Consider the following 21,487-nt stretch of genomic DNA (forward strand, 5'->3'; position numbering starts at 1 on the left):
AAAGGGCAATGGAGAGAATAATGTTAGGGATTTATCTACGTGATAGAATACCCAATGCTACTATACGCAAAAGATCGGGAGTAGCAGACGTTATTGAAAGGATAACAACACTAAAGTGGAACTGGGCAGGTCATGTAGCAAGATCAGTTGATGATCGGTGGACAAAAAGAATTTTTTAATGGAGACCCCGAATACAAGCTAACAGAAATAGAGGTGGACCCCCAACGAGATGGACAGATGACATAAAAAGAGTGACTACAAATTGGATTATATGGCGCAAAATCGGACTAAGTGGAAAAGCATGCGAGAGGCCTATGTTCAGCAGTGGACGTTAGAGGCTAGTTGATGATGATGATGACTCATTTTGGAGATATTATTAAGTTTTTAAGCATCATTTGTACCTTTTTACTTCGAAGTAGTGCAAGATAAAGGCTAAAATTTATAGAGATTATAAAGTTTGAATACGAATTTATTCTTCGCAATAACCTTAATGGCATCTACTTATGATTCATCAACATCAGTGTCGTAATTGTAATCCAAATCGTCAATCGGTCTTCTCGTTGTTCAGCCTCTTCTAAGTTTGTTCGTTCTCCATCGTGTTGGCCATTATGTCGCAGATTTATGAAAATCCCATGGTAAGTGGAGGTGTATAGTTGGGCAACTGCTGTAGGTTTGAATATTTAGCTTGCTTAATGAGAGGTTTTTTGTCAATCGGTACTGGCAAGAGATCTGGCAAGATGGCAAGTATTTTTGGTTGATAGTTGTGGTGAGTTTAGTTTTTATGTTAAGTTGTTCTGGTATTGAAAGAACCTGCTAAGAAGTCAAGAGTTCCCAGGAGAAATATATTCACAATTAAAAACAGGGGCAGAAGATACCAGCCTAGAAATAAATATTCTAAATACAAAAAAAACTAACACAGGCAAGAGCTAGGGGAAACAGGCGCACAGTTGAATTAGAGGACGATATTGAAACTGTAGAAAGTTTCACATATCTGGGAGTTAGATTAAACACGGATGGAACAGAAGAACCAGAAATTCAAAGAAGAATAGTACAGGGAAACAAAGCTTACTTTTCACTCGTTCATGTGTTCCGCACCAAAAACACACTTTGGAGATCAAAAATCAGGGTCTACAACACTATTATCATACCACTAGTATGTTATGGATGTGAGATATGGGTGGTGACAGAAGAAAACGGAGTATGGAGATCCAGGTACAACCATGAACTTTACCAACTGTTCAAAGGGACACCGATCTCAGAATTTGTAAAACTGCAGAGACTTCGATGGGCTGGTCATGTAGTGAGAATGGAGACTGGAAGGTTGCCAAAAAGAGCATTAGATAGTAAAATGCAGGGCGCAAGACCAAAACAAAGGCCAAGGAAGAGGTGGGGGGATGAAGTGGCAGCGGACGCGCAAAATTTACTAGACGTGAGAACCTGGAGACAATCGGCGCGGGACCGGCAAGGTTGGAGGCATAGTTTGTAGGAGGCTAAGGCTCGATTTGAGCTGTAGCGCCATTGGAGAGAAAGAGAGAGAGAGATGGAAATAATTGTAATTGAAACAGAAGTAATATATATTTTTATATTGAAACAGAAGTATTATTCTGATAATATATAGCATACAATAAATTTGTAAACAATTATTGGGTCAATAAATTCTCGTCTCACTGGTCTATAATTTAAACCTCGTTAATAATCGAGTTTTTCTGGGGTTTCGGTATTACTTTCCAGTATAATCAGGTTCACATTTTATCATTATTTGGTAAATAATGTGTGTAAACATTATAATTTAATATTCTACTTTTTTAATAGTCAAGTTTTTGTTAGTTCCGGTATTAAAAATTTCGGTAGTAAAATCAGGTTCTCATTTTATTATTTGGTAAATATTAATTCCTGTATCTATTACATGTGTTTATTTATGTTTAAACTGGATCTGGTTCTCATTTTATCATTTGGTAAATAATAATGTGTCTAAATATTCTAGTTTTTAATAGTTGAGTTATTTTTGGTTCCGGTTTTAAAAATTTCTATTAGTAAAATCTGGTTCTCATTTTATTATTTGGTAAATATTAATACCTGTGTCTATTACAGATGTTTATTTATGTTAAACCTTCCACGGCTGACGCTTATAATCTGGACACTGTATTTTTGTCAAAACTCTGGGCTTAAATTTATTCTACTATCTTCGGAAATGATTTAAGTAGATGTTAATAAACTATATGAAAATGATAAAATACAGCTTGAGCATTTATTCTGAGTAAAATGTTATAAAATTTCAAAATGTGTAATATCTGGAATTCATTCTGAAAAAAAATATATTAAAAATTAAAATAACTGATTAGAATATAAAAGTTTTAATGTTTGTAAAGAAAATACATATATATATATATATGTTTTAAACCTATTCAAAAAAATTATCCTCAAAACAATCTGGGCAAGTATAGACAGTGTGTTCACCACACATAAATTTTCCACATTGTTTGCATTTGCGACTGGTAGGTCTGTTTTTTATTCTGTCGCAAAAGTCATATCTGGCTCTACTACCTTCTGTAATATGTCGAGCGTGATTTGCAGGATCTACCTTAGTGATTTCTTTTATTCTCGCTGACATGATGCGTGGTATATTGGCTTGACAAGCACGAACGTTAAGCTGCGATTAAATCAGAGCGAATGCTAAATTGTGCAAAAACTGTCTTCGTGGTAAACGAATCTCGTTATTATTACAATAGAAAAGGGTCATTTAGCATGGAATAAAAAATTACCATTGGCCATCGTCGAGTATTCCTGGCGCAGTCATAGGCAGCACATAACTTGTCTACTGTGTCAACTCCTCCCTTGTCGAATTTTAGTCAAGAATCATTTCGGGTTTCATGGAATCCTCATCAATTGTATCATCATGATGTAAACTAGACAGGAGTACGTTTTTATTTCTTTTTGGGTATATAGGACACCAAAGTAATATCATCATAAAAAGCAAACATGCTGGATCGAATAGATATGTAAGTTTGTAATCACGAAGCAAGGTTTGGATTATTGGTATGCTTGAAAACCAATTGTCCGCAGTAATGTTCCGTTTTGTTCCTCTTAAAGGCTCGCATAATATCTTTACCACTTCCAATGGAGAATTACTTACAACAAAAGGACCTGGTGATTGTTGCCCCAAATATGCCTCCAAATTGCAGGTTTATAGGGTCCAGGAATCTGCTAGCGCAAAAAATTTTTAATCCATATTTATTTGGTTTATTAGGTATATACTGTTTAAAACTGCATCGACCTCTAATTCTCTAAAATTTTCCATCTTTGTTACGTATTCAAACGGCGTATAACCGTTTTTGCAATTAAAAGTAAACATTTCAAAAATCTCTCGTATGGGACAAAATTTATCTAATAGTTTTCTTTCCTCACGTAAATCTATATCATCAAACATTAGCTGTTGTAGTAAAAATTTAAATCGGTACCTGGACATTGTTAGTCGAAACACCTCAATTCCTGTACCGTCTTTATTCCAAAGTTCGTCTGGACTTAACCTGCCACTTTTCAAAACACCTGCTAAATAAGGTAAACCAATAAAAGCACGAATTTCTAAAGCATTTGTTTCCTTTGGGTTTTTCTCGCGAGTATAGTTTTCTTGGGAGTGTCTAATATGTTGGTTTGTACATTCAACAATATTGTTTATTATGGTATCGTTAAAAAAATAAATATTTTCAAATATCCAGTTCACCTTCTAAATTCTTTGGTGACTTCTTTAGCACCTGGCAAATGCGTAATTAAGTTTTCTGAACGTGTTCTAACATTTATTGGAGGAATATATTTCATCCATTTAGTAGTTGTGTCTTTACCAAGAAAGAAAGAAAATTTTCATCCATTTGTTCTATGTTATTTTCTTGTTCGTTATCGTCGTACTAAATATTTTCATTCTCGTCGTCGACTCGAAGGCATTCGTCCATTATATGTTGCAAACATTATTGTTCTGCCTCATACGCATACATTTTAAAATTCGCAATAACAAACAAACGTTTAAAATTTCAAAACAACACGGCTGGCGCGCGGAGAATTTGTCCACAATCAGTAATAGCTTCACATTAACAAACAGGATGCGACTGACGCTTGATATGAATAAACATTTGTGGGAGGTACATGGGCGAACCAGAAAAAAGGATGGGTAGTTTTTGAAAAATTGAGAAGTTTAGATCAGGAAGGTTAATAAATTTTAGTGAACCTGCCAAGTGGAAATTTACCAAAGTCTAGCTAGTGACATACACCCTGCTCATTAGCCTTATCTTAGTTGGTGTCCTATAGTTCTATCTCACGTTAATACATCCTCTTTCGAATTTTTTTTTTTTTTTTTTTTTTTTTCGTTTTTGATAGAATAGTAAATATCCAATTACAGAATTTGATTTCTAGTGAAGATGTGTCTTTAACACTTAGATGAACAAAAATAAAATTGATTCTGTTTATTTTTGACTCGTTTCAAGCTCGCTCCTTCTTGATGACACATACAACGCTTACTTGTCTCTAAACCAACTCTTCTTATAATTTTAAGAAAGTTTTATGGAATATGGCTGTACTTTCTGTTAAAACTGATATTTTTACTTATATAATACAAATATATAATTTTTTCCATGCTTGTCTTGTTCATCTGATAATATCCATTTTTAGGTAACGTGAATGGCTGCAGTTTAGGACCTTCTAACCAACCAGTAATAACACTAACAGATGGAAGAGCATATGCATACAGTATGGATTTACAAACTTGGTAAGACAATCATTTCATTCTGTGCAAAGATTATTATGCTCTATTCTTCTTCTACTTCGCGTGCCATATCAGAATTATCCGACGTTAGCGATCACCATTGCGAAGGCTTCTCTTCTTCTGCAATATGCAATAATTGTCCTGCATCTGTTATCTGTGTCCATTCACGAATATTTTTTAACCAAGAAACTTTTTCTCTTATACCTCTACGGTCCTCTATTTTACCTTTAAGGATCAGTTGTAATATTTTATATCGACTTCCCCTTACTATATGTCCCAGATAAGACATTTTTCGATGTTTAACGGTCTTTAGCAGTTCTCTATCTTTGTTGACGCTCCTTAGTACTTCATTAGATTTCCTTGCTGTCCAAGGTATCTTCAGCATTCGTCTATGAACCCACATTTCCAATGTTTCAATTTTATTCATGATCGATACTTTTAGCGTCCACACTTCTGCACTATACAAAAGTACGGACCAAACATAACACTTAACCATTCTTTGTCTTAGTTTTAAACTGAGATGATTATTGCAAAGAAATGACTTCATTTTCATAAAAGTAGTTTTAGTCATTACTATTGTACGTTTTATTTCTATGTCTGGATCTAGTTGGTCCGTTATCACAGTTCCCAAATAAGTCATTTTGTGGACTTTCTCAACTTGGACTCCGTTTCATTGAAGCTTTGCATCGGGATGTGGGTCACGAATAAACACTAAAAATTTGGTTTTGTTTGAGTTTATTTTTCTGCCCATTTCCTCTCCTACCTCGTGAATACGATCAAGCAGAATTTGGAGACCTTCATTATTATCTGAAAGAATTACTGTATCGTCTGCATATCTAATTACGTTAAGTAGTTCCCCGTTGATTTTTATTCCATATCTCTCAAGTCTCTCAAGTGCATTTTTAAATAACTGGTCCGAGTAGACATTGAACAATGTTGGCGACAAAATGCTCTACAAGACTGACAATTGATCTTTTTCTTAAGTCATATCGACGGTAACTAAACAATAGACTACTCGTTAAATGGGGAAAGGTAATTCTTCTATTGTTCCCATGATTTAATACATTTCTCTCCTCATATCACCAGTATTAAAGAACTATTTAAAAATAATTACAGTAATATTTGTCGAAGGACAATATAGCGAATATACAGAATAGCGACGATATTCTGCTTTTATCTGATCCTACTTCACCGTTAATTTTTCTCTGAATGATTAGTTGATAAATATTATCATTTATTTAGTTAAATACAAATAAATGGTAACCTTTGCTACTGGTAAAAGTTTTTTATTACGGTATACTCAAAAGTAGTTGTTGTTCAGTATAACATCAGCAGATCTACGCAATGGATAAGTCAATTCAGTCAATACTGACTTTTTTTTCTCTATTAGACCTCGTCGCTCTTGTCGATGTTGCTGCATTACCGCTTACATATTATATGTGGCGTTGGTTTTCCACCGCTCTGGCCCAACTGGGGTGCAGATCAATATTTTCACTAAAAGACAGATATTGCTTTTCACTTGAATACAAACTTTTAACGTGTTTACAATTGAGATAGGCTTGCAACCTGTCAGCAAAATGTTCTAAATGAATTATCGATTAAAAATAGAAGGCTTTTAAATACACCGTCTTCAAGGTCTGTGTACAATAACAATAACATGAAATAACATAACATGATTAATGTTTAATTTCAATCTAAAACTCAGGTAATTAAATTTAAAATTCTACTACGAATTATTAAATAACTTAAGGGTTTGTTTCCCTTATGTTACAAACAAATACCCTATGCCCAACTGAGCAATTTACGTCCTGCATATCAATGGTCAGAGAGAATATAGTTAATCACTATAGTTCTACTCAAAGTGTGAGGGTTATCTACCCTGTAAGCAGTTATTTTTTATTCTTCTTATGGTAATTTACTAGTTATAATCTTCAGCAGTAGCTAATGCTTGATTTTTCTTTATTACTTTGATCTAGAACTTTTTAATACAGGCATAATAGTTAAATAATAATTTTAGGGTACAAATTTCCAATCCATTGGATCCGGTATGCGTAACAGGTGGTAATCTTGTACGAAAAGTGCCTGTAACACTACCTCTAGCGTCGATGCAGAGAACAATCGCTTCAAAGAGAAGCATCGAGACCTTACCACCAGGAGTTACTCTCAGTTTTCTGGAAACTCAAATTACTGCCGCAAGCTTATTAGACTCCAGTACTGAATACAAACATTGGTTGTTTGCTAAGATTAATTATTTATTAGAAAAAGGTAAGAAAAGTCGTTTTAATTATTTATACTTTTAGAAGTTATTGTTATTATACTTCTTGTAGTTTTATTAATATTATTTAAAGAACATTACTTAAACATCAGAAAGTTATGTGGAGAAATAACAAAGTAATGGTCAACTGTGACATAAAAATTAACATTTATACTTCTAGTAATTATTGTTTTAATGGGAATAAGCCACAACGTATTTAGTTTGTAGCAAAGAGCCAACGCTGAATTCTTCTCGTGAATTTTACCGTTCATAACACGAATTCTAGAAATTTTTCTCGTAGACTAGATGTAGAGGTATTTATTGTTAAATTATTCTCTTTACTTAATCAAAAGGTCTATTTTTAGGTCCTGAATGCCAACTTCGAGAAATACTTGATGATTTGATGGGACATACACATAACAAAAAATCAAAGAAGGCAAAACTGGAGAATGGTGAGATCATGGTAAGAATAAATCTCAATTTATCTTGAAATTAAAGATGGTTTTATCAAATCCGAACATTTTATTTATACTCATTTATGTGTTATTTTATAATAATAATTTTCATTCTAACATTGTCACACCATTTGTTTGATCTCTGATTGGTGTTTTTTTAGTAATGTTATGTTGACATCTATACATCTCAACAAAATTTTCGTTGTGATGTTACTATTTATTATTTTTGGTTCCGTATGTGAAACTTTTATTTTTTTTTTCTAAACATACCGTGTTTTTCCGGGTTTATAGGCCGGGTTCTTCCTTACGTTTCGCACGCAACGACAGTCATTATCACAGATATTCGAGAACCATCAGGAAGAGAAAACAAGTTGCGCCTCTTTTCTTATAAAGTCTGTCGCAGATACAAATGAAACGTCAAGAAGAGATAATTCCGGGCCCCACGACCTATACACCTGAATACCAATGTATCATTACAAAACACTGATTTTGAAGCCTACACCCCTTCTATTTGTTTTTTTTTTTTCGACCATTCCTCTGTAATGCTTATTGCTTAGTTTGAATTTTCCTTTTACATTCGTAACCTTGTACCTTAAGTTCTTCATATGTATATACGGGGTGTCCCAACAACAGTAGATCTCCGACCAACTAGGGGAACTTCAGCAGTACTAGAACTATGTAAATTAGTACATACTTTATGCTGGCCAAAATTTATGTTTCATGTAACAAATATTGGCATATTTATCCAAAAAATTAATTTAAACTGTTTATCTTGGATACTGCGACACCTAATGGTGATATTTGGAACTCAAAAATAATTTCTATACATCTATTTTGATCGACTTAGTTGAAAAAATAAAAAATTGTTTCCCGCTACTCTATTTGTTGTAGGTCACAGTAGAAGATATAGCCGGTAGCAAACTTTGATGGGACACCCTGTATAGTCATATCGCATTGATCCAATTTTTCTCAAATCTACTTTAGATTTTATTTATTTTAGTGGTCGGAATTTTTTATATACTTTTTTATTCTTCATACAACCTATCTCACTCCCATCTATTTGTTATATCTTTTTCTCATATGTTATATCATCTTACCTTGATAATCTGAATTATCGATTTCTCTGTAGGAAATTGTTCGAGAATCATGCTCTTCTCTCTTCAATTTCTACCAATATGAAATGAGGCCTAATATAGATCAAAACATTTCTTAGAGTGTTTCTCAGTTTACAAGAGTACAAGTTTCTGATATCTTCTTCTCATCAATGAATCTTTTCCTGGATCTTCCTCTTCTCTTTCCAATGGATTTATCAAGAACATTTTTATTACTGGATAATTTTGCTCTTGCCACAATACATGTCTTACCTACCTGAGACGTTCTATTTTAATGTGTTTGATAATATATGGCACCTAGTACACTTTGTACAGTTCAAAATTGTATCGTCTTTTCCACCCACTACCATTCCGTAATTTTTCCTCAGTTCCTTCTCCGCAAAATATCCTAAACTGCTCTAGCTTCCCAAATTCATTACCTACCTGGATAATCTCGTCTTCTATAACAAGTGGTTGTAGGATTCGTGATTATCTTCATGTATTTCCTTTTGTTGGCTGCTTCTTTTAACAGCCAATAATTCAGCATATCAGTATTATCAGCGTAGCCAAAGATTTATATAGACTTGTTATATATTGATATACAGAAATTGATTTTTGGGAAGAGTTATTCTCAAATACTAAACCTTTCTTATTTTCTTTCAGCATATGTCAAAATCCGAGTTGTTAGAAGAAATTTTGGCTCTTGTTAAAACCAAACTTCCATGGCAAAGATTATACAAAGAATATAGCGAGCAGGTTGCAGAAATTAAAAATGATAAATTAGAATGTACTTGAACTATTTTTATTATGTGTAAATAAATAGTATTTTTAATAAATGTTTTTGCAGTTATAAGTATATTCCTTTGTACATACTTTTGCAGTTTAAGCAGTAAATATCCAGCCATCAAGATAATATATCTCGCCATCAAGATAACAAGACATTAAGATAATCACACATTTAAGATCCTTTGTTTATTCTTGTAACATATGGAGAGGAGTTATTTGTCAGGAATGTAATAAAACTCATAAACATGGCCATCCAAAGTTAAACAGCATTCTATTCAACACTCTATTGATATCGATTCAAACATGGAGGTTGAGACCTCGGAAGCCCTGAAGAAGACATCAGAGAGGATGTCAAAAGCTCAGTACAGTGATAATAGACATGGCTCAACCCGGAAGCCTATTGGGTTTAATATATAGAATATTTTTTTTTTTTAATAGAGGGAACACATTGAACAAATGAATGAAGACGGATTGGTCAAACACATAGTTAATTACAGATCAGGGGGAAAAAGCAACATGGGTAGGCCCATAAGAAGATGGCTAGAAAGAAAATAGAACAGGCTGTAGGCCTAATCCTTGAAGAGGAGAAGAAATGAAGAGGATATACATTTTAGTTACAATTTCTACATACTCAAAGGGAATTAGTTCCTTGTTTCAAGTTGCTTTGTTAAGTCTCTGTTTTTCATTATTCTTTTATAGAATGGTCTCAATTAATGAAGCATTTTTTTATTTTCTTTTACAAAATAATCGGAATTTGTTAGGATAGCAGATTGTTATAAAAAGAATTAAAACCTATGATTTTTTAAAATAATAAAACTTTAATAAACCACTAGGTTATAATAACAATATTGAGATAATGAGTATGAACTGTACATTTAATCTATATTACAATAATTACTTCAACATAATTTACAAAAAAAAGTAACAAAGAATTGTCATCTATTTACTACTTTTAATTTAGCTTTCTCTTCTTCTATATACTTATTCATATCTGACAAAGGTCTGTAATAAATATGGACTGCTTGGGAACCTGCCATCATAGACAACAAAGCTGCTACAGTAAACAATCCATACCTTCCCCAACTAACACCAGCAGGCATGATTAAATAGTCCTATGCTGATTTTAATATTTTAAACACTATGCGTCTGTTCAGAGTGAATCTCCTGTTCAATTATATTTCTGGCTTGTCTTCTTTTAAAAGTTCTATCTAAAAACAAGAAATAGAAAATAATTTCTATTATACATAGATCTAAGTAAATTATCATAACTGTCAAATTAATACTGTTATGAAAACAGTAAGATGTATTTAAGACTGTTGTGGGAACTCTGTCAATATTTGTAATTAAATTTGTTGACACCAGCATACTATCATGATTCTAAGATTGTTTCCTTTCATCAGGCATGTGGAGATATATGAATTCAAATCCAAAGACCAACAAGATATCTCTACATATTTTCCCTCCCAAGTGGCAGCATACAAAGGTACCACCTACTCTGATGACCACAAATGAAAATAATGTATTAATTATTGTTTTCTAACCTAACCAGTAACCGCAAAGAGCAATGGAACGAATCATGCTTGGAACATCACTGAGAGACAAGATTGGAAACACTGAGATAAGATGTAGAACGAAGATTAGGTATATTGTGAAAGAAATTACAAAAATGAAATGGCGCTAGGCAGGTCATGTAGTCCAATATAATGACAACAGGTGGACAGGGAGAATTCTAGAATGGAGACCAAGGATGACAACAAGAAGCATGGGAAGACCTCAAAAAAGATGGGTAGATGACATAAGAGCAGTGGATTAGATTAGCACAAGATAGAGAAAGATGGAAGCAATTGGGGAGAGACCTACATTCAGGAGTGGATGGAAAATAGTTGACAAAGAGAGAACCTAACTAGTATCACAAACATTAAAAATATATAAACATGTTCATATTAATTAAAACTTGTTAAACATTATATCACATTCAAATATGGCAATAATTACATATAGTGCTCAAATTTGTGTAAAACTTTTGAATGCTCTGCTAGAAAGCATACAAAGACTTGAACACATCTAAGCTACATAAAGCTTTTCTGGAAGATACATTTTGTTTAGTGCAAAGAACAGAACAAAAACTTCGTTGGAAAATAGGTAGAGATGTCTTGTTAGACTTAGGATTTTAGTTCTTATACATCTAATCACACCTGATAATAGGAACAACCTTGAAATTGCGATACCATGCTGGTTTTTATTAAAATAAATAAAAAATACTAACAAATCATGCTGCTATGGTATATACTGTCTTCAACACACCTATGCTACAAAAAGTTTGGTAATTATTACTTGACTCACAGCTTTTATGAATGTTAAAATTGTAAAAATGTATTTTGACTTCAAACCAAATTGGCTTACAGAAAAGGTAAGTATACAAGGCATAGTGGTTTTCTTTTCCTATTAGCAAATAATATAGAAGCATATATGCGTCTATATTCTTTGGTATTTGTATTAGTCAATAAATTAAACGTGTAAATATCGTATGAAGAACATTTGAATGAACAGGAAACTTTTACTTACAAAAATTCACTTCACCAACATGCCAGTTGATCATAGAGAATTCTAGAGCTGCACCCAATACAAAAAATATTGGTAGAAATCTATACATGCCAAAATAATTTTTTCCCGGCCATTTCTCTAGAAATTGTCGAAATTTTGAAGAATACAACTTCATTTATTAATAATACCGAAATATTTATGTAATCAAATTAAACACACTTGATAATATAACCATAACCTAAAAATAATGACAGAACAAAAAAGAAGATCAGCGAAGTTGCCAGTGGAATAAAAATTATGCGTTTCTGAGTAATTCTGCTACAAGAAAATATTAGTCTTTTTCCTGGTTGGCTAGACAGTCCTGCCAAATAAAAAACTGGATGCAGTAGTAATGAGATGGACGCAGTATTTGTGAATTTTGCTACTTCATTTTTAGTTTCGTCAAATAAAAGATATATAAAAATATTTTAAGTAAGTAAACATGCTATAATTTTAATAAAAAACCTATATTGCTAAACCAAAGTCACCTCTACTTCTGAAGTAAGTAGTGATAAAGAAGTGGCTTTGAACCATTTTTATATGTGTTATTATGCTTTGTACTAAACAATAATATATGTATTAAAATCAAAAGTATTAAAATAATAAAACTGTATTCCCAAAAATATTTTTTTCATTGTGGCAACGCTGCGAGTTATCAGGCGATGGGGTTTACAACAAATTTTCATGTGATTTCAGGTTTGTTCCAACACAACAAAAAACCGTCACGTAACGGTTACGCTCCTGCGCACTAAACAAAATACGTTCCAACAAAAATATGATCGTTCATCTCACGGTCCTTCCGACCGTTCCAACAAAAATTATGATCACCCAGTGACGGTTTCGTGACGATAATTTCAGTAATCTGGCAAATGTATGTACTGGTTGGGATGACTTGCGCACTAGGATTTTATTCTACTTCTTTAAATTTGTTCAGAAAAAAGAAGTTAGGTTAATGATTTTATCACATGCGTATGATAGACTTATGATTTATTTATATATAATTTGTTTCTCGTTATTTATAACTTTATAAATATGACTGACGATGAAGGAATTAGTGATTTTTCTGATTATTATAGTAGTGAGGATGATTTGGAGCTATTAGCCGAACCTAGGGTGAAAAACCAGAATTATTTAGGAAGATTGGTCTTTATTTTAAATTTGTGCAAACTACTGATTAATAATTAAATAAATAAAATAGAAAAATAAATTGTCACCAAATTATTTCAGTTGTCAGAAAATCGTTCCAACATCAGTTTACAAATTACCGTCATCAGACGATACAAATGATGAACATGCGCATTAAAAACGGTACAAGTAGTTTCGTGACGGTTTTCGGACCGTACAAAAATTGCGTGTTGGAACAAACCTTTCATTGACAAACAGTAAATAAAAAAAATTGTCATAAAAGTTAATATTTTTGTTTAAATTACAAATTATATATTATAATTAGTTTATAAGATCACTGCTTATTACTGGTTATATAAATTTGACAACAAATGATTGTCTAAATATATCTAAAGTAATTTCTATCAATATGAGGTTTATCATAGAAGATAACATAAAAAAGTTTTACCCAACGGCTGAAGAATCTCGTGTTCATAACAAACTTAAATGTACAGAGGAGGGATGTAATAGTGTGTTCATGTCAGAATCTAACCTTAATTTGCATCTGGTAAAAACCCATCAGAGAACAAACCTAAAGAGTGATATGCTTCAGAAACAATACTTTTGTCCTGAGCTGGAATGTGCTTATCACACAAAAAAATATTTTAGACAGTTAAAAACACTTCGAACCCATTATATGATGAGGCACTCACAGGAGCAATTTATATGTTCTACATGCAGTATAGTATTTCCACTTCAAAAAGTACTGTCTCGGCATGCTGAATATTGTGGGGCCAGCTTTATATGCCCCCACTGTCGCGCTGATTATGCAAAATATGAAACATTACAGACTCATGGTAGAAGAAAGAAACATAATATACCTGAGAAAAGCTTCTATAAACTAAATAAAGCAAAAAGTGATACAGTGGTGCAAAATAGTGTAGTTCCTATTTTGCCTAAGAATTCTGTTAGTTTTATTCTACTAGTTGATCCAGTTACCAAATTTAATCAGGAAAGCCAAACATATGCAGAACTACCTAAATTTGAAAACAAAATGATACAAGTGTCTTCAAGGTTGGAAAGCCAAAATAACCAACATACACAAACAGGAAGCAAAAACCAATTGTTGACTGTGGAAACTCAGACTGTAGGAGGTTACAATAATAGGAAGAGTAGTGCCATTTGTGATAACTCTTCCACACAGAAGACTTCAAATACTCAAACAGATATTGTGGAGTCTAAAAATTCATCATGCAATACTTCATACAGCAAAGATGAATTTTTAATTAAAAACAGTATCAATATGAACAGTTCCAGTACCCAAACGGGAGAGTGTCTTTCTTCTAATAATTACTCAGCTTCTACTCATACTCATGATTCAATTTATACAAATACATCTGACCTGCTTAAAGAAGACATGAATGTTAATATTGGTAGCTTTGAATTTGATAATTGTCATATGGAGACTCAAACCGACTTCATATTGGATGATGTAATGTTCAATGGTGACTATATGAGTAATATGTATACACAAACCTGTGATGACATTTTGAATGACCTAGGATTTAGTAATATTCAAACACAAACCACTATTGATGATATATTGAAATCTGTAGAAAGCCAGACTGTTATGTCAAAAAGCACTGCTGCTGAAAGAGATATGACTCATATGGAAACTCAGACTGATATTATATTCAGAGAAATGTTGGAAGTTATCAACTCATGACTATAACTTCATTTTTTTTACAGGGCATTTAGCTTACTATAGTGTTTTCGCAATCTTTACGGATTAATAAAATTGTAGAAGCAGGCAGTTTCATGTGTGGGTACATATTTTAATATTTACAAGGTATGTAAAATGGTCATTTAAAAATATTTGTTTTGAATGGGTAATGGTATTATTTCGGTTTCTACTTTACATGGTTTGTCAGTTGTTTTTTGTAAATCTATAAAAGTGACTATTATACAGCATTAAAATTAAACTTAAATTAGGCAATTAAGTTAAAAGGAGTTTGGAATTTTAAGAACCCTTCAACCATTTTTACAGCAAAAATCATTATTAGTTATATTTATAACTAATATGTTGTCTTACTGCTATTTTTAAAGTTTTTTTATATCTTTTGCATACAAAATATAAAATGAGGGTACAATAAATCAGTCTGTCTTCAGATTTTCATAAAATTAATACAAAAAAAATTAATAATTAATACGAACACCTCAAAAGTATGCCCATCAGAGTCTTAAAAGGTTTTAAAATAAGCATGGGCGAGTGTTAAGGGTCTGCTATTATTATAATATTAAATTCACAACATTTTTAGTGGTAGACTATTAAAATACATATTTTGTATGAGCGCCAGTGCTGTAAATTTTCTTAAAATTTTGATTTTATTACTCCATTCAATTGCGAAAAGACTATACAATAATCAAAATTTTATATGTATGAATAATATAAAATTTCAATAAAAATGTTTAAAAAATCTTTTTGTTTTTTAATGTGTGACACTGCAATGATTTTATCATTAAATAATTATAAACTAAATAAATAACTACTAAAGATTTGAAGCAGGAATGTTTCTCCTCTTATAACATCCTTTTAGGCAGTATGGAGAAATGGAGTTAAGTCATGGGAATGGAAATCAAAGAAAACTGCTTAGATATCTTGTCATTTAGTGATTAGTTTCATAACGAGGGTTCATAAATGCACACTCGTTCTTTCAGTGGATCCAACATTTTCAGCAGCAGTGAGATCCAATCAAGAAACACATGTTTTGTTTCTTTTTGATAATCATATTTCACATCGTACCCTGCAAGTCATTAATTTTTGCCGAAAAAATCATATTCGTCTTGTGACTATTCCACCCCACACAAGAGAGAGATTTCAACCGCTTGATAAAGGGTTTTTGGGCCTTTTAAATCGACTTTTAGTCAATTTTGTGACAGCTGGCGTATCAGTTGTCCTGGTAAAGTTATTAACCAGACTAACGTAGCTGGTTTGTTTTCAAAAGCTTATTATAAAGTTAAAAGTCTGTAAACGCTCTTAAATCGACCGGAATTTTTCCATTTCAGATGATACCATTACTGAACGCCTAAGCTGGATAAGCAAAGAATTAGGACTTCGGAACAACATCGAAAAATGAGATGGGATCCAAATGAAACGAACTTGATGCTTTTCTTTGTTAATAAGATGTAAGTCATTGATAATTACCTACATGACGAATGTTTAGAATTCCATGGGTACAAAGAGTTACTTCGTCGCATGTGTAAACAAAAAGAATTACTAAAAATAATCAAAGAGAGAAAAATGCAATACTTGTGTCATGTGTTGAGAGGCGAAAGATACGAATTACTTTAAGTTATACTGGAAGGAAAAGTGCAGGGCAAAAGATCAGTTGGAAGACGCCAGAACTCGTGGCTGAAAGACCTGAGGAGATGGTTCGGCCGCTCATCCGCAGAGATCTTTCGCGCAGCAGTTTCCAAAACTACAATTGCCATTTGGATCGTCAACCTTCGAAAGGAGACGGCGCCATGGGAAGAAGGTAGCCTTAGATAGCCTATGAAATTATTTGTATACAGCTATTTTATTGTTAATGAACTGAAAGAATCAGTAATTATCACAGCTTTGGAGATGAGACATTGTGGTCACTTATATAAATTAACTCCTTTAGAATTGCGCACAGTTGCCCAGACATGATGCTACTGATACCATTAGCAGATTTGAATGCACCTGTATAAATGTGATAACAATCAGAAAAACAAGAAAGATTGGTTTATTAATTCTCTCGTAGAATGGAGGATAATTGGACATTTGATATATATATATATATATATATATATATATATATATATATATATATATATATATATATATATATATATATATGCATTTATGTTTCGTTTATTAAAGGCACTTCGTACTTTTGTATGTCTGTCCAGTCTGATTAAAATAAATACATTTTCCAGAAAAATGAACCTTGAAAATGTATTTAAATTAAAACAGTTGCTACACCTTGTTAATTTTTATCACAACATAATTATGACGTTTCAGTTGTTATCACAATTTTCATTTGTGTGTCTATGTTGGAAATATGATATAATAATAAATAATAACAGTGAATATTTTTATATCGCCTTTAGTATTCAATTATTCCATGAAATATTCTTAATATATTATATCGTTTCGACAACTTTGAAACTGGACCAAACTTAAAATCATATAAAAATTATAATTAATTAAAATACAGTGAAGTGATGTATGTCAACCACCGGTACAATAGACATAAACAAAGGGCATACTGGACACTATTGGTAAGTTTTTAATTTTTTGTTTTCTATTTTACTCTTGACATATAGCAATTGATAACGGACGAAATGATGTATTATAAGTTGTGTGAATAATGCTAAACCGAGATTGTGTGTTTTCCTTAATCATTATTATTACTCCATTAGTCACAGATTTTATCTCTAAAAACGAGACAAACAAGCTGAATGTTCCTAAGAATGTTAATTTTGGGACCCAAAAAAATGCAAAAAAGTTTTCCACTCTTACTCACGGGCTTCCCCCTAAAGCCTCCTAGTATGGGGGGGGGGGGGGGCAAACATCGGTGCGCTGTAAAAAAAGATTTTAAACAAGAAATGTAGCTGAGATGATTTTGAAGTACCGTAAAATGGGGTGAATAGGAACAAAACTTAACTAAATAATAACAATAATTTTCCCAAATATTATTATTTTCGTTGGGCTATTTAAGTTTTGCAGGTTGGCTAATGTGATATGGCTTTGGGAAATTTAGGTTTGTGTTATTGGCGTCACCGGTTCCTATGTTGCCAGCGTGCAAACAAAGTCATTAATTTTAAGGATATTTCTCATAATAATAACTTTCTCGGTAAGTACAAAATCTCTGTCAAAATAGATTTACGAATACTCTTTTTATGTACTTTGATCAAATAAAAGGCAGATATCGAGCACAGTTTTATTAATTTAATAAGCCAAGAAGCGTTTTTTTAACTGAAGAAACGTTTCTTGGCAGTGAAAGTACTTGGGCAAGATTAAATTAATAAAACTGTGCTCAATATCTGCCTTTTATGTGATCAAAGTTCATTTATTCCAACATTCAACCTTATATCAATTTTATTTTTTAAGTATTCTAACCTTTACAACAATCTAACATGATTTGTATTTTGATTTATGTATTAACGTTTTTTGTTAAAAACAAGTTTTATTGTTCACGTCATGAATTTGAGATATGTGGGGTGAATAGGAACATAATATTTACCGTGTTCCCATTCACCCCACACATTAGAAATTACTTTTGTTTATCTAAAACCTCCATAGAGTAAGATTTGTTTTTGTCAATGGCTGCTCAATTTACTTTTTTATTGTAATGAGTGTTTTATTACAGGTTTTCGCAGATACGCCACGAAAATATCAAGCTGTGACAAGTGTGAAGAAAAGTCGCTACAGAAGCCGTAAATGAAATAAAAGAATGTACTTATTAGTTACAGAAAGTGTTTCCTCTTAAGTATAATATACCTACTACGGTCTTACACAGATATATAAAAAATGTTAATACAAAGCAAAAAGGAGATCAGACCTCTCTTGATGAAGATGAAGAGTTACTTCTCGTTGACAGACTAGCAGTTTGTGCTGACTGGGGATACCCAATAGATTCTCTCACCTTACGGTTAATCGTACGAGAATATTTGGAGCGCCAGAGCAAAGTTATTTCCAAGTTCAAGAACAACATCCCTGGTCGGGATTGGATGTATTCGTTTCTTACTCGACACAAACAATCACTCTCAAACAGAATGTGTCAGAACATCAACAGGTCGAGGCCAGCTGTATCCCCTGAGATAATTAATAAGTATTTCGACGAGTTAGAAAGAAAACTTAAAGACGTTCTCGTAAGTCACATCATCAACTATGATGAGACAATCTTAGTGATGACCCAGGAAAACGTAAAATGATTTTTATACGTGGCTGCAAGTATCCAGAACGAGTTGTCAACTCATCAAAAGCATCTACTTCCGTAATGTTTGCAGCCAGTGGAGAGGGGGAAAATATTACCACCTTATGTTATATATAATGCTCAACATTTATACGACAGTTGGAAGGAGGGAGGTCCGAAAAACTCTCGTTTTAATCGTACCAAGTCAGATTGGTTTGATAGTTTTTGTTTCAGTGACTAGGTTCAGTCCATTCCAATTCCCTTTTTCAAGGACCTAGAAGGGAAAAATACTTGATTGGGGACAACTTGTCGTCTCACTTGTCAATCGATTTAATCAAATTGTTCCAAGTTTATATTTTTACCAAGTAATTCCACTCACCTTACTCAGCCCCTCGATGTGGCATTCTTCAGACCCATGAAGATTATGTGGCGCAAAATAGTTGAGGAATGGAAAAGTTGAGGACCAGACAGGAATGAATCCACAGTAGCTAAAGACAAGTTTCCTAGACTATTAAAGAAACTGGTTGATAGTCTTTCAGAGGAAAATGCCAAATCAGAGTTTAAAAAATGTGCCATCGTGCCTTTGGATCGTACTAAAGTCCTAAGGATGCTGCCCAATTCAGACAATGATAATACCAGACAATCTGGAACACAATCGCCCTTGTTAGGTTCTGTTCGCGTGGAAGGGATTGATGACACTTTTAAAGAACTTTTGAAGACATTAAGACAGTCTGATACTCATAGACAAAAGAAAAAGAAAACAAAAGTGAATGTCGAAACGGGAAAAAGTGATGTGGCGACAGATTTAGAAGAAGAAGACTTTGAACCTGAAGCAGGACCATCAGGAGTTCAGTACATTGAATTAAATCCCTCAAAAGAAATCTGTACACCGGAGAAAAAAAAAATGTTCCAAATAAAAAATGTAGCTGAGATAATTTTAAATAAAAATGTTTATAAGCATTTTTTTTAGAATGAACCGTTCTCTTAGAAACAACGCTTGAAGCGATCGTCGATTTTGCATGTCAGTTACGCTCGTGAAATCAGTGTTCAATAAAATTGGTATCAGCTCGACAGTAAAAATTCGATATCTTTTGATTCAAGTGACCTATCGAAAAAAATCAAGATGCGTTTTAAAGGTAAAGAGTTCATCTTTTGTATGCAGTTTTTGTATTTTGCCGCAACTAAACTCAGATTTTATACAGGTGTTACATAAATAAACGTGGCCCAATGTTTGCCATTTGTTATGATTATCTAATTTTCACAGTCGAGCTGATACAAATTTTATTGAACATTGATTTCGCGCGCGTAACTGACATGCAAAATCGACGGTCGTTTTCAGCGTTATTTCTAAAAGAACGGTTCATTCTACACAAAAAATGCTTATAAACATTTTTGTTTAAAATTATCTCAGCTACATGTTTACCTGGAACAATTTTTTCTACGGTATACAGATTCTTGGTAAATCGATTTTTTTGCGTTTTTACCCCTTTTTCTGACGACTGGACTATATGACGGAAATTCAAATCAACCTCTTACATGAGAAAGACAAGTATAGAAAAGTGATAAAATATTATTATTTATTATAATAGAGAATCTAATTTTGAAAGAGAGTTAAAAGTGTTATCTGTCTATTGTGAATATCGTATAAATCTATCTTAATTTATTTAGCCGTCATTGTAGATTGCACCATAATATCGCATTGCCATCATCATAAATACTTCTTTGCTTTTCATATTCAGAGGTTGGAAGCAATAGTTAGTAGTGTCTAAATCTGACAGAAAACAAAATATTTTGTATTTTATACTGTCACATTCACTTTTTCATAAACATTCAATCAAAAATGTGAAACTTTAAAGACATCAACACTAAAACAGCAAGAACATGACAACAACTGGAACTGACTTGGAAATGTTATAAAGTAGGACCTATCTATAAATGGCCATAATTTTCGAAACCATTAAACACATAATAGATACCACCAAAAGCACATTTGAATCATTTTTTTCCGTAAGTTCTTTATTTTATATTATTATTTAAAGAAATAATCGTTGTTCTTATATTCACAATTTCACAGTTTGACCAAAATTCTTAAAAACTTATATCTTTAACTTTAACTTATATTTATAGCTGTATTTATTCTACTTATTTTTATTCCCAGTTTACTTAATATAAGAAGGGGTTGGAGCAGAAAGGGTATAACTGACATTTTTACATTTTTTGAGTTAAGTGCAGAACATAATACTAGAGTGTGTGTTCTTTCGGAGCAAAAACGATATAAGCGTGTTTAGTTACTCCTGGTGCCATCTATTAATTGGTAGAAAAACCTACTTAACAATTCCTGCATAGTTGTTGGAGCAGAACGGGTATAATATCGCTTGTGCCGTTTGTGCACTCAACATTTTCTAGTAGACTGTTTAACGTACTTGTTGCAGCTAGTGCGTTTTCATTGAAGTTGTGTGTTTACAAGGTTTTTGTGCACAGTGTTGATGTGCGTTATATAAAGCGAAATATATTTATTA

General features: G+C 32.6%; 5 protein-coding genes across 6 annotated transcripts in view; 3 read left to right on the forward strand and 2 right to left on the reverse strand.

Moving 5' to 3' along the window:
- The window catches only part of Hira (histone cell cycle regulator-like protein), a 29,533-nt gene extending 20,125 nt beyond the window's left edge, over positions 1-9,408 (forward strand). For both annotated transcript variants that reach the window (XM_072522343.1, XM_072522345.1), the window contains exons 11-14: positions 4,660-4,756; positions 6,771-7,018; positions 7,373-7,470; positions 9,217-9,408. In XM_072522343.1, the coding sequence (XP_072378444.1) occupies positions 4,660-4,756; positions 6,771-7,018; positions 7,373-7,470; positions 9,217-9,348 (575 nt within the window). In that variant the 3' untranslated portion in view covers positions 9,349-9,408. The remainder of the gene's footprint in view (positions 1-4,659; positions 4,757-6,770; positions 7,019-7,372; positions 7,471-9,216) is intronic.
- A 729-nt stretch (positions 9,409-10,137) lies between these two features.
- On the reverse strand, positions 10,138-10,439 carry sloth2 (ubiquinol-cytochrome c reductase complex assembly factor 6 sloth 2). The gene has a single exon (XM_072522347.1). It carries the CDS (start codon positions 10,437-10,439, stop codon positions 10,275-10,277), a length of 165 nt encoding a protein of 54 aa, XP_072378448.1. The 3' UTR covers positions 10,138-10,274.
- Positions 10,408-12,132, reverse strand: sloth1 (sloth 1). Its single transcript, XM_072522346.1, has 2 exons — positions 11,905-12,132; positions 10,408-10,547 (listed from the first exon to the last, which is right to left on the reverse strand). Exons 1-2 carry the CDS (start codon positions 12,056-12,058, stop codon positions 10,471-10,473), a joined length of 231 nt encoding a protein of 76 aa, XP_072378447.1. The 5' UTR covers positions 12,059-12,132; the 3' UTR covers positions 10,408-10,470.
- An 851-nt stretch (positions 12,133-12,983) lies between these two features.
- LOC140434244 (uncharacterized) lies at positions 12,984-15,488 on the forward strand. The gene has a single exon (XM_072522348.1). It carries the CDS (start codon positions 13,457-13,459, stop codon positions 14,750-14,752), a length of 1,296 nt encoding a protein of 431 aa, XP_072378449.1. The 5' UTR covers positions 12,984-13,456; the 3' UTR covers positions 14,753-15,488.
- Positions 15,489-20,794: 5,306 nt separating this feature from the next.
- The window catches only part of SPoCk (secretory pathway calcium atpase), a 101,242-nt gene continuing 100,549 nt past the window's right edge, over positions 20,795-21,487 (forward strand). The window contains exon 1 of the mRNA XM_072522350.1: positions 20,795-20,975. Coding sequence (XP_072378451.1) covers positions 20,904-20,975 — 72 coding nt within the window. The 5' untranslated portion in view covers positions 20,795-20,903. The remainder of the gene's footprint in view (positions 20,976-21,487) is intronic.

This window comes from Diabrotica undecimpunctata, chromosome 2 (genome assembly GCF_040954645.1).
Source record: "Diabrotica undecimpunctata isolate CICGRU chromosome 2, icDiaUnde3, whole genome shotgun sequence".
NCBI classification, from domain to species: domain Eukaryota; kingdom Metazoa; phylum Arthropoda; class Insecta; order Coleoptera; family Chrysomelidae; genus Diabrotica; species Diabrotica undecimpunctata.

Excerpts from the sequence above, each read along its gene's own strand:
- sloth2 (XM_072522347.1), bottom strand. The coding sequence starts at position 10,439 with ATGCCTGCTGGTGTTAGTTGGGGAAGGTATGGATTGTTTACTGTAGCA.
- sloth1 (XM_072522346.1), bottom strand. The coding sequence starts at position 12,058 with ATGAAGTTGTATTCTTCAAAATTTCGACAATTTCTAGAGAAATGGCCG. Across the intron at positions 10,548-11,904 it reads TGTTGGTGAAGTGAATTTTT|ATAGAACTTTTAAAAGAAGA; the intron begins GTAAGTAAAAGT and ends TCTTGTTTTTAG.
- LOC140434244 (XM_072522348.1), top strand. The coding sequence starts at position 13,457 with ATGAGGTTTATCATAGAAGATAACATAAAAAAGTTTTACCCAACGGCT.